Consider the following 13,194-nt stretch of genomic DNA (forward strand, 5'->3'; position numbering starts at 1 on the left):
GTAAATATATTTAATTCACAAATTTTTTAATTTCTTAAAAACAGTTTATTGGTTTAACTCCACTTGGTACTTATTTGATTTGATCAATTTCATCTATTTATTTATAAAAGATCATAATCTTTTATCTTGCATATAATCTGTGGTGAACTAGTGTACTTACCATGAATCTAATTTTATGCCAATACATAGTGGCCTTCAAAAGTTTCAATAGTTTTTAATTGTGAGGTTAAAGATTATTATATTATGATCTGTTAAAATGATAAATAATTTTCAAATAAATCTCATCTAGTTAATACTGGTTTTATTAGAAAATAACGAAGATACACATTTTTTAGGAAGAATTAATTTTACAAATTCTTTTGTACTTTCCTTCATTGTCTCTTTTGTTATCTATACTTTATACTCAAAGGTCCATTGTAGTACAATGTTAGTCAAATTGTAATAAATCAATAGAATTCCTTTTACTCAACATTTTTTTTGGGTAGCCAGCCACACGTCTGATCTAATTACTTTAACTTTTTTTCCAAAAGATAACTAGAGCTTAGATAAGGATATCTTAAGCATATCAAAGGCGCCTTGAGTCAGTTAATAAGCATACAACAGGAAAATAAACTTAAATTTAATGCTTAAAATAGTGTTAAACAAAAACAAATCACTTTTCAAAAATAAAATTTTCTCCACATTTAAGTAGTGGATAAAGTGCATAAGTTCCTTTTCATTATTTTATTATCCTGTAAGTAATATATCCAAGGGATTTCCAATAAAAATTTATGATAATTATCTTTGAATGCTTGTTTAATGGTAGCAATTTTACTAAGGCAAATGCATTTAGGCATCATAAATTCTAAGAGATATCAGAAATCATTAATAGTTAAGAATATTTATATTAAAAGGATGATCTAAAGAATACTTTATATATTAAAAAAACCGTCTCTCTTGTATAAACACTGCTGTATATTATATAAACAAAGTAAATGAAAAGTATTTCATATACTTAATGTAACCTAACACTAGTACTACATCTCTTGGACAAGTACTGATATGACTTTAATAGAGAACACTCAACTTCATTTTCCATTTCTAATTTGCATTTGACACAATTATTCTTCAGAATTACCCAAGTATTTATAAGATCCTTTCTACATGTAGTATTGCAATGGAACTTCAACTTTTTAAAAGTAAGGTTCTGAAACTGTGTCATGTCTAAGTTGTTGTTGTTTGTTTGTGTTTATATGACTGCGGAAACATATTATGTTTATATGGGGTTAAGCCACAAATGATTGTAATGAAAATTAATGTATTTGTAATGTAATTTTGTATTTTTTTTATTTGTAATTTAATTACAATCAATTGTGACTTAATACCCTGTAAACATAGTATTTAATTTTTAAAAGTATTTTTCGCACTTTTCAATTAAACCCAAAAAAATTGCATATTACCAACTACCCCTCATCACTTATTATATCCAGACATATAATAATATTAATACATACCTCAAATATCTTGATACAAAATCCAAAATATAGATATAAATGGCTTGTACATTATATTTAAATATGATATAAATATTGATGTATGATCCTATATTATTTGTTATAGTGTAATACTGAAGTATACTAATTATTAATACATTACCTACAACAACTTGACCGTTTACAGAAGAGTATTTAGCATGTAAAGAATCTAATGGATTTTGCGTCTGTTTAAATCGCTCAACTTTTTCCTTCTGCTGCATCATACACATTAACAACCCCCTCATTAACTTTACACAGGACTGTTCTAATTCATAAGTTTTAGCTCTATCTTCGTCTTGATCTGCTATTTTTTTATACGACATGGAAAGACCCCAAACTGATAATATACAGTAAACATTGTCTCTGATCCAAGCATGACTATTTTCTAAACTGGCTGGAAATAATCCTGTAACAGGATTTTGATGTTCCATTATAACCTTATGTACTAGACGTTGGTAATAGTCCAGGCGGACGCCTGAATTACTTCGGCTCCTCATTTTTCTTAAAGTATTTCAATCTTAAACTTTTCACTTAAAACTATTTTTAAAGATCAAAACATAATTAACCAAGGTGATTTAAATGACAGATTTGACATTTGCGATGACATGTGAAAATATGTCTACACTTCTTTTTTAAAACTTCTACATTTTGTGTTAACAGTTCCAACAGTAATCACATAAATATTCATTTGTTTGAATTGATTTTTATTTATTAACACCTTCACTGCTTATGCCATGTAGCATAATATATGTAGTACCAAGACCTATTTATGGATATATTTAGACTGATCAGCAATTGAAGTTTTCTTTTTTAAGGTAGTTGAATGCTTTTGTAAGTCTTGGATCTTCTTCAACAATTGTTTTTTAAAAGGACGTTTCTGTGGGAAATAGTTTTTTTTTGGTGTTACATGTTCCAGAGACTTTTCATCGTTTGACAACTGTGAATTTTCATCATATCATTGGAAATTTGCTCTTGTTCTTCCGTGTTTTGATCTGCTTTATTCTATATTTCCATTCCATTCGCTTCGTCTATTAGTCAAACACACAGTCTAAGACAAATTTACCAGCAAGCAATATCAAAGCATACATGGTGTCCCAACATTGTGAAAAAGCTCAATATCGTCTTTATAATTAATCATCATCATCAATCAGCCCTGATTTGTCCATTGTTGAACACAGGCCTGCTCTAGATATTTCCATCTATTTGTATTCTGCGCCTCTCGCAACAACTTGTCCCACCTATCTTCATTTTCGCTTTATAATATTGTCGATAATATCTGCCACACCGGTTCGTCTAACTTCTTTGTTTCTATTTCTGATGATTATTTTTAGGATTGACCTTTCCATTTTACGTTGTGTCCTTCACATTTTTTTTGGTTATATTTTTATGAGAGTTAAGGCTTTTTATGCGCCGTATGTGAAGAAGGGCAGAACACACCGGTTGAAAGCTTTCCTTTTTAAATGAAGTGGGAAATTTGTTTTAAACACGTCTCTCATTTTTCCGAATGCAGCCCAAATTAAAATTACTCTTTCTGAATAGTTGTCACATACATATATCTTTCCACAACTTCTATGGGCGATTTCTCGATTTATATTACCATATTGGGGACAAGATTTGTCATAATTTTTGTTTTCTCAGAATTTATCCTTAAACCGACTCTCTGATGTATGCCTTCTTGATGTAGTTGTTGTAGCATAACTCTGGCTTCTTCTAAGTACTCTGTTATGAGAACAATGTCATCGGCATATCGGAGATGATTTAATTTCTGTTCATCGATATTAATACCCTTTAATTCCCACTCTAATCGTTTAAATGAGTGTTCCATGACCGTTATAAATAGCTCCCTGTCGCACTTTCTGCCAATTTTCAACCTCTCAGCGATGCAACAAAGGTTTACAGTTGTTATATTTTCGTATATATTTCGAATAATATTTGCATACCTGTGGTCTATTCCTCTTTCTGATAGGGCTTTTAATATAGCGAATGTTTCCACTGTGTCAAATACTTTGTGGAATTCAACAAAATATAAACCAGGGGTCTATTATATTCGATAGACTATTTGACTAGAGTTTTAAGGTACTACAGATGGTCATTTGTTCCGTGACCTGATCGAAAACCGGGTTGTTCTTCTGACTGGTAGAAATTGAGTTTTGCTTCTAATTTGTTTACCAGTATTGAAGTAAAGAGCTTGTATAGGTGGTTGAGTAAGCTTCTTCTTCTTCATGTGCCTTATCCTTTGAATTGGCCATTAGCGATCATAACAGCCCATTTCACTCTGTCTGAAGAAGTTCTAAAGAGTTCTGTTGTTTCTCGTTGCTGTTTTTCCGCTACACTGCTTTACATTTTTCAACCAGGACGTGCGTCGTCTTCCCGGTCCTTTTTTCCTTCTACTTTTTCTAGTTTAATCAATCGCATCAACTCATATTTTTCATTGCTTAGTATGTGACCAAACTAGCTCATTTTTCTTTCCTTTATGGTGTTGAGTATTTCTTTTTCTTTTTTCCTCTTTCTTGATGTTTGCGTGTTTGTTACGTGTTGTATCCATGATATTTTCCACATTCTTCGATAACACCTCATCTCAAAGCTGGCAAGTCTTCTTTCAGTTGTAAGCTAATGAGCCTATATTTTTCAAGATCTAATTTATTTTCTTTTTTATGAAGGAGGATTGTTACACAGACATATATTAAAAAGTGTTTGGATTCGTGACATCAAAAGTAGACCTCCCAGTTAATGTAGCCCCAATGACTACACCATCTATCCCCGGAGCTCTATTACTTCTATTATATTCCAGGTGACAACACAAACAAAAATCATAGTGGAAGGAATTCACGTAATACTTATATAGAAAAAGAAATATCAGGGAAGATTGCTGTGAATGAAATATTAGAAAACGATAACATAACAACAGAATCACTTGGAGAGAAGAAAGTAACGAACACTAACATATCAAAAATAAAACCCCATGGTTAAGAGAGAAAGTAAAGGCAAAGAAGAAGAAAAGAAAAAAGAAAGCCTTTTTACAATACTGAACACAACAAACACAACAGGCATACAACCACTATAAACGAATGAGAAATGAAACGAATATTTTAGTCAGACAAATAAAAAGAGGACAATGGCAGGGCTTCTCAAAATAGATGAAAGACAGCTTCTACAGAACACAAAAATAAATATGGAGAATAACAAAAAAAAAAAAAGAAAAGAGATGATCAAATTAATACAAACGAAACACATTTAAAAGGAAATGATAATGAACTATCAATGTAAAGATAATGACCTACCAATACCAGAAGTGACGACAAACGAAGAAATAAATATTGAGGAGGAAAAGGTAAAGGACGCATTAAGTAAATTAAAAAATAGAAAATCGCCAGGAGAGGACAGAATACCGAATGAACTCTTAAAGTACGGAGGAACAAATCTGATCAAAAAACTCTTAAAACTAATCCAAAAATAATAGAACAAAACAGAATACCACAAGAATGGAGATAAAGCATCCTAATACCTGTCTTCAAAAAGGTAAACAAATCGGACCCGGAAAAAAATTACAAAGGAATTCATTTGTTAAACATAACAATAAAATAATAACAACCAAAGTGATAAAAAAAACGAAAAAAAGGATACCAAATGGAAGAAAAACAACTTACAATAATCTGCTATGGAGACGAGGAAATACTACTGTCTCAAAGTGAAGATGATTTACAACGCATGCTGCATCAATTTAATATAATCGCCAAAAATTTCCCCAAAAAAGACAAAATGCATGGTTATACCAGAACAACTGAGATGTAAATTGGAGTTGGAAGGTAAGATAATAGAACAAGTGATGGGGTTTAACTATCTAGTCATCACACTATCTAGCTACGGAAAACTCGAAACAGATGTGAAAGATCAAGTAAATAGAGGAAACAGAGTCGCAGGTTGCCTGACTTAAACAATATGGAGAAATAAAAATATCGGGAAAGAAATGACAAAAATGAGATGACAAAAATAATATTAGAAACAGCAGAGATGAAAACGCTTAGAAACATTGATGCTAAAACACTATGAGACAGAGCTAGAAGTACAGATATACTACGGAGATGCAAGGTGGAGACCATGAAGTTCTGGGTAAGAAATAGAAGAGTAGAATGCAACGGTCATATAACCCGAACGACAACAAATAGCCAAAAAGACCACGAAAACGATGGAACGACAACTTACTCAATGCATATTGAAAAAGAGACAGAATAATGTCTACATAAAATAAAGAAGAAAAATATGAAGACCCATTCCAGGAAATTGTTTTCTTTTCTTTGATTCTGATCATAGACCAAAATATATTGATCGCTGCAATACATTACCGTTCCCCCAGTGCGACAGAGAAAACTGGTGCAAATCACTTCCTGTATATATTTCTAATGGCGCTGGTTTATAGACCACGTGACCTTTTCATTGGCCATTTAGGTCACGTGGTCAAAATATCCGGCTTATTAGAAAGAGAAGCAGTGACAGCTTTGCATCAGTTTTCTCTGTCGTACTAGGGGAACGGGACTGTATTGCAACGCTCAGTCTATTTGTATTATATGTCTATGATTCTAATTAAAGCATTCTAACCATAAAATTAAGAAGTTCTCGCAACGAATAAAACCCGTACTAGATTAAAAGAAGGTTTAACAGATAGCGAAAGAACTAAAACTTTACAAAATATTCAAAGATCGAAAAATGAAAAATATAAATGTATTATACGATACTATTTGTTTCTTCACTATGAATAAATAACAATAAATTGTAATACAAATTATATTTGTTATTTTGTTTTTAACGTTTCCAATCCGGAAATCATTTTAAAAAATATTCCGAAATAAAATTTGTGGGAAAATTTATACCTACTTGTTTGAGAAAGTATCTAATATTTATTTTCATATTTTTACATTTTTTTTTAATTTCTTTTACTATACTAGAATATGATCTAACTTGATGGTATATTCTAACTTATTTGCTTTAAAATATATTGTTTCAGGTTATTTCGTAAAAATTCACTGGCTTAAACACATTTAGGCGCGCCGCACATTGAAACGCAGGTGACGCAGGCAACGCAGCGTAGGACAGCACAGGTTTCTGTTTTCCGTAAAATTACATTACCCCGCGCAAATTGGAACGCAGGGCAGGGCAGCACAGAATTTCTATGACAGAACTGTGTTTAAGAAAACCTGCCAGCGCACTAGCGCAGTCGTCCGGACACAGATTCCTGTGCCACGTGCAGAGCAGTTTGTTTGTTTCTAGTAAAATTTTGTGTGGTTATATTCGAAATGAATGAACAATTAATCGAATTGGTGAGAAGCCAGACAATTCTTTACGATACCAACAATCCCAATTATTTAAAAGCTAAATTGAAGGATGAATTATGGAATGAAATAGGAAAAAAACTAAATTTAAAAAGCGGTAAGTTAAACAAATACTTTTAAGTATATTATTTATATCAGAACAGTAAGTAGGTACATAGCTACGTTATTGTTAAGGGCATAGGCGCAAAAGTCGCCTGTCAAAATGTTAAATGTGTTTTAAATGCATTCATTGCATCCTGAGAAATGAATCCTGAGAAAACTAATAAATATTTTTGAAAAATTTAAACGCAGAATGAAAGATTATTACTGAGGGCCGAATGTCCCTGAAAACTTCTAGAATGTTTATTTATTTTAATAGGTTACATAGGTGAAAACCAAAGAGAAAATTTAGTGTGATTTCTAATTGCAAATATTTCATTCAAAAGAAACTTATTATTTATTCTAAGTAACTTTCGGCTCTCGGTAATATGTATCCTTTCAATCTGCGTTTAAATTTTTCAAAAATACTTATTAGTTTTCGCAGGATTCCAAATAAATCAATTCATTTAAAACACATTGAAAATTTTGACAGGCTACATTTTGTACCTTTCCCCTTAACGCCACTACAAGATTTTTCTGCGTAAATAAAATATTAAAATTTTCCTTGTAAAACACTTGATTCTTGCCAAGGTATTTGTCCTTCTGTATTAAAATATTGCGTAAAGTTTTGCCTTATTAGGAAAGCGTTTGATGTACTTCGGATATTATTGTTTCGCAATGAAAGTAGCTGACTTGTAGGGAGTTCGGTTTCGGTTCCATCCACGTGGCTACAGGCTTCTTTACAGCCTCTCAGGTAATTGTGCAGGACACAGGCTGCTTTTGTAACATTCACAACACTTTCTACTTTTATTTCAAAAGGCTTTCTGAACACACGAAATCGAGAGGCGAGAATTCCAAAGGCACATTCAACACATTGACGGGCTCGCGACAGCCTGTAGTTAAATATTTTATTTTCACATTTCACTAGTCGGTTTTTCTAAGTACAGTGGTTGCATGTTGGTCCATATTGCAACAGATATCTCGTTTACTATTTTAGCAACTGTTCGATCCCCCATTCTATAGCTGTATGCTATGCTTCTGTAGCTATCTCCAGAAGCTATATACCTACAAAAGAGTTACATCTGTGTTACTATTCTTCAACATATCATGCAATATTGCATAAGTCTTTTATCCCCTTTATTTAAAAACAAAACTTTGTTACAGGTCCGTGTGGATGTTGTCTGTCGCCCATCGGACGCGTCCCCAGGTGGTGGATAGGGGAACGCCCTAACCAGTCCTAGGACTGGCGGGTAGGTGGGAAATAAAATACCACCCGTGAACCAAAACAGACTGGCATGGCAACCCAACAGAGTCCCTGGCCCTCCAGGTTGGGGGTTAGGCTAGAGGCTAACAACCTCTTCCTGTAAAAATCATATGTTACGGAACCTCAAGGACTATTAGCCGGACGGAACTTACGACGACGACACTGCAAACGAAAAATGGAATTAAGATTAGGAACATGGAACACCCGAACCTTGTACCGAGCTGGAGCACTCGCATCTCTACTAGACATAGTGAACATGTACAGAGTAGATGTTTTGGCACTGCAGGAAATGCGATGGACGGGAACAGGCATTCTTGACAAGAGAACCCACTCCATATATTACAGCTGCAATGAAAACCAACACATAGATGGAGTGGGATTTATAGTAAACCAAAGAACAAAAGGCCTAGTTATTGATTTTAAAGCCTACAGTCAAAGAATATGCTATTTACGCTTAAAAGGTAAATTCTTTTGCACACATGCCCCGACCGACGACAAACTAGAAGACATTAAAGAACAGTTTTTCGAAGACCTAGAACAAGCCTACAGAAGATGCCCCAAAAATGACATTAAAATAGTGCTAGGTGACATGAATGCAAGAATAGGACGAGAGCATGTTTTTATGCCGACTATAGGAAGGCATAGCCTACACAACATCAGTAGCGATAATGGATTACGACTGATAAACTTAGCAGCAGCACTGAACATGACCGTCGCTAGCACCTATTTTGAACACAAGAATATACACAAGGTAACCTGGACCTCCCCTGATTTAAGAACAACTAGTCAGATTGATCACATCTTAATAGATTCAAGACACGGAACGGACATAATAAACTGCAGAAGTTATAGAGGCGCAAACATAGACTCAGACCATTGTTTAGTGATCTCAACACTTAGGGCTAGAATTTCAAACTCCAACAAAGAAAAAGAAATAAATAGAAAGAAATGGAATGTACAGAAGCTGAGAGATGCAACTGTTGCAAAACAATACTGGGAAAATGTTACCAATAGGTTAAGGAATCAAAGTCTAGGCGAAGAAGACCAGAGAGATATAGACTCATTCTGGAACAGGATAAGGGAAGATATTGAGTCAGCAGCACAAGATGAAATAGGAACAGAAACTTGTACCCGAAAAAATCACTGGTTTGACGATGAATGCAAAGACGCAACACAGAAAAAAAAATGAAGCCTATGCAAAAATGCTTACCCGCCGAACTAGAACAAGTATAGAGAATTACCAGACAAAGAGAAGAGAAGAAAAGAAAATACACAGAATGAAGAAACGAAACCACTTAAAAAAGGAACTTCAATATATAGAAAACCTCAACAGAGAGAAAGAATTCAGAACATTCTATAAGAAAGTTAACATCAACAGAAAAGAATTTAAGGCAAACACAAATCAATGTAGAAGTTTAAATGGCGATCTCTTAACAACAAGAACAGACGTACTAAACCGATGGACGGAATATTTTAACCAGATACTTAATATAGAGGAAGAAGAAAACCCGGAAGACGAAAGCTGCGAGGTAAGCGGAGCAGACGAGAGGGAGGAGGATCCACCAACGATCCTGGAAGTTAAAGACGCTGTAAACAAACTAGCCAGAAACAAATCACCCGGAATAGATAATCTCCCAGCGGAATTATATAAAGAAGGTGGCCACGATATCATAATAGCCCTACAGCAGCTTATAAAAGAAATATGGATACAGAAGTCCCTTCCCAATGATTGGAATATTGGAATACTTTGCACCATACACAAAAAGGGTGATATCTTTGAATGCTCTAACTATCGAGGAATTACGCTCCTAAATGCAGCGTATAAAATATTCTCCAATATACTATGCCATCGTATGGCACCATATGCCGAGCGAATAATAGGACAATACCAGGCTGGTTTCAGAGGTGGTAAATCAACAATTCATCAGATTTCAACCCTAAGACAAATTCTAGAGAAAACACTGGAATACGGTGTAGACACGCACCACATATTTATAGACTACAAGGCAGCCTACGACTCTGTAAATAGAAGAGAATTGTTTAGAGCAATGATAGACCTAGGAGTACCAAATCAGTTGGTAAGTTTAACCAAACTAACCCTTGAAAAAGTTGAATGCACAGTACGAATCCAGGGGGAACTCTCTGAACCTTTTAAAACAAATAACGGGCTACGTCAGGGAGACCCACTCTCCTGTATACTATTCAATCTAGCTCTGGAAAAAGTAATACGTACGTCACAAATCACAACTACCGGTTCAATATATAACAAATCTGTGCAAATCTTAGCATATGCTGATGATATCAATATTGTTGGGAGAACGGAAAACGCAGCACGAGAGGCGTACGTAGCATTAAAGGAAGCGGCTACAAAAATGGGTTTAATAATAAACACCAACAAAACAAAATACATGAAAATAGGTACGCAACCACAAACACTACGGCCACTTGTTATAGAAAATGACGTCATCGAAGCAGTTAACGAATTTGTATACCTGGGAACGCTCGTCAATACTGAAAATGACACTACCGCAGAGATAAACCGCAGAATTTGCACGGCTAATAGATGCTATTTTGGGCTTAATCTCCTTTTTAAATCTACAGTTATATCAAGAAATACAAAAGTAAAACTCTACAAAACAATAATACGCCCAGTCCTAACATATGGTTCAGAAACCTGGACTTTAACAAAAAGCAATGAAAACATGTAAGGATGTTTCGAAAGAAAAATACTAAGGCGCATCTATGGAGCGGTAAATGAAAATGGTGTCTGGAGAAGACGATACAACTTCGAACTCTATAGGATATACCAGGAACCAGATATCGTAAAACACATAAAGATAGGACGTCTGAGGTGGGTAGGCCATGTAATGCGGATGGAGCAAACCGACCCAGCTAGAAAAACGCTCCTTGATAGACCTATTGGTCAAAGAAGAAGAGGAAGACCCAGAACAAGATTCCTAGATAACATAGACCAAGATATGAGAAATATGGAAATACGTGCTTGGCGGAGGAAGGCGATGGATAGGGACGATTGGAGAAAAATTCTTGGGGAGGCTAGGACCCACACAGGGTTGTAAAGCCAAAATGATGAACTTTATTACAGCAAATGAGGCGAAGACACTTTGGCTTAAGCTTCGTAACTGCCACCGCGATGCACTGCGAAGACAAAAAAAGTGTCTAAAAAGCGGAGCTGCTGCTGTCATTATAAAAAAATGGAAATTTCCAAAACAGATGGATTTTTTTATTCCATAATATGTCCAACAGATCACTTGAAGGTAATTTACAAGAAGATAGTGAAGATGAAGACCCACAACAGGAAGACTCCATAGTTGATCCAGAGAGTGAAATTTTTGACGAGGTGACCAGCGACATTCGACATGATACCGAAGAAATCGAGAATGTTAAAAAGGACATTGTTAATGAGCCGTCTACGTCTGGTATTGTTATACAAAAAAATAACGAAAAAGAAAATGCTAAACGTAAGGCAACTGAAGACCAATCAATCACAACCAAAGCAGCTAAAAATAAGAAACCTAAAAATGATGATATACAGGAAGTGATAAAGCAGTCAATTATGCAACGTCAAAAAAGGGCCGAAGAAACAGCAGTTGAAAGGGCAGCACAGAAGCCTTTGGATGATGATCTCTATCATTTATATGTCGATGTATATATATGTCGATATATATGCCGATGTACAAAATAACCAAAAATATGCCTCCTAAATTTCAATATCGTGCAAGAAATGATGTGTTCCAAGCTATATCGCAGCTCGAAGCTGCATATTTAGAAAGTCATGATCCCAGTCAAGAAAACTACACTCATAGTGAACAAAGAGTTTTTACAAGTGCATATGTTAATACCCATATTCAGCAGCCCCATTACTCGTCAACACCTCTTCCATCACCAAGTTCCAGTCACAGTAGCCAGCATACTGAGAATCAACATTGTAATAATCCTCTAGCTCCTATTCCCAACAACTCTTTTTTATGCTCAAATGATTACAACTCTAGAAGCACCAGTAATTATTCATCTACTACACTCACCCCCAGGTTGTCTGCTGAGACATCTCCTCAAACCGCTGATACCGGTAATATTCGTAATTTTGTGGAAAATTATAGAGTATAGAATTATGATAGTTTAAAATGATATTTTTGTATTTTTTAATAAAATATAAAATTAATAAAAACAATACCTTAAAAAAAACAGCTAGTTTTTCTTTGGTTCCTATTGGTTTTTGGGCATTACAACCATCTGAATAAATACTGTTTTCTATTATATTATGTACTTCATCAACTTGTTTTCTGCTTAACCGAAAATAATTTAAATAACGAGACTCAGAGAATTCTGATGATAGTGCAAATTCCCCATGAGTATTTCTCTTTTTCATATAGTTGCTTTTCCAAAATGATTTTTTTCTCTTTGACATGTTGAATAATAAAACTGTTTCTTCAAATTCTGCGTCTGACTCTGATTCGGAACTGTCCAGAAATAACGCCATTATTTAAATTATAAAATTCTCTTTCTATGTTCATATAATATATTCGATATTCGCACCTCAAAATTGTCGAGAAGACTGCTCCCAAATATGAGCTCACACTGCGTGACACGTATAATTTCTGGCCTGTGTAGCCTGCCCTGCACTGCGTCAGCTGTGTCACCTGCATCCCAATGTGCTGCTTACTTTAGTCTGTTCAGAGAATTTGACTTCTTTTGTTGTTTTTGGAAAGTATTTTAAAGCGCCCTACAATAGAGTTGATTTATGGGAAGCATTTGCCCTACGACCATTGACCACCCCTTAGAAGCGGTAAGTGCCATTTTTATCCTTAAAAAAGCTAGACACTTCATCACGAAACAGCGTACTTAAAACATCGTGTGTATCGAATGTCCTCTTTTAAGCCTCGACGCCGGGCGTCCCTTAATGTTGCAAGGTGGTACCAACGCTACCCCACGGGCTACGATTACATCAATGTTTCAAAAGGTAGGTCTATATTCTTTGTATAGACAACAGTAT

At 34.7% G+C, this 13,194-nt stretch overlaps 2 protein-coding genes across 5 annotated transcripts in view; both read right to left on the reverse strand.

Moving 5' to 3' along the window:
- The window catches only part of LOC140452845 (probable phosphorylase b kinase regulatory subunit alpha), a 95,203-nt gene extending 93,109 nt beyond the window's left edge, over nt 1-2,094 (reverse strand). For all 4 annotated transcript variants that reach the window (XR_011952226.1, XM_072547188.1, XM_072547180.1 and 1 more), the window contains exon 1: nt 1,636-2,094. Coding sequence is in view for 3 of the 4 variants with exons in the window: in XM_072547188.1 (XP_072403289.1) it covers nt 1,636-2,011 (376 nt within the window). In the remaining variant the exon portion in view is untranslated. The remainder of the gene's footprint in view (nt 1-1,635) is intronic.
- Nucleotides 2,095-7,367: 5,273 nt separating this feature from the next.
- LOC140434518 (uncharacterized) lies at nt 7,368-12,681 on the reverse strand. Its single transcript, XM_072522851.1, has 3 exons — nt 12,371-12,681; nt 7,874-7,984; nt 7,368-7,830 (listed from the first exon to the last, which is right to left on the reverse strand). Exons 1-3 carry the CDS (start codon nt 12,679-12,681, stop codon nt 7,473-7,475), a joined length of 780 nt encoding a protein of 259 aa, XP_072378952.1. The 3' UTR covers nt 7,368-7,472.
- Between the last annotated feature and the right edge of the window lie 513 nt (nt 12,682-13,194).

This window comes from Diabrotica undecimpunctata, chromosome 1, assembly GCF_040954645.1.
Source record: "Diabrotica undecimpunctata isolate CICGRU chromosome 1, icDiaUnde3, whole genome shotgun sequence".
NCBI classification, from domain to species: Eukaryota; Metazoa; Arthropoda; class Insecta; order Coleoptera; family Chrysomelidae; genus Diabrotica; species Diabrotica undecimpunctata.

Bases quoted from the DNA above. Each gene is read 5' to 3' on its own strand.
- LOC140434518 (XM_072522851.1), bottom strand. From the start codon at position 12,681: ATGGCGTTATTTCTGGACAGTTCCGAATCAGAGTCAGACGCAGAATTT. The intron at 7,985-12,370 runs GTTTTTATTAAT...ACTCTTTTGTAG, and splicing joins GCTGTTTTTTTTAAGGTATT to GTATATAGCTTCTGGAGATA. The intron at 7,831-7,873 runs GCAACCACTGTA...GAAATGTGAAAA, and splicing joins GTTGCAATATGGACCAACAT to TAAAATATTTAACTACAGGC.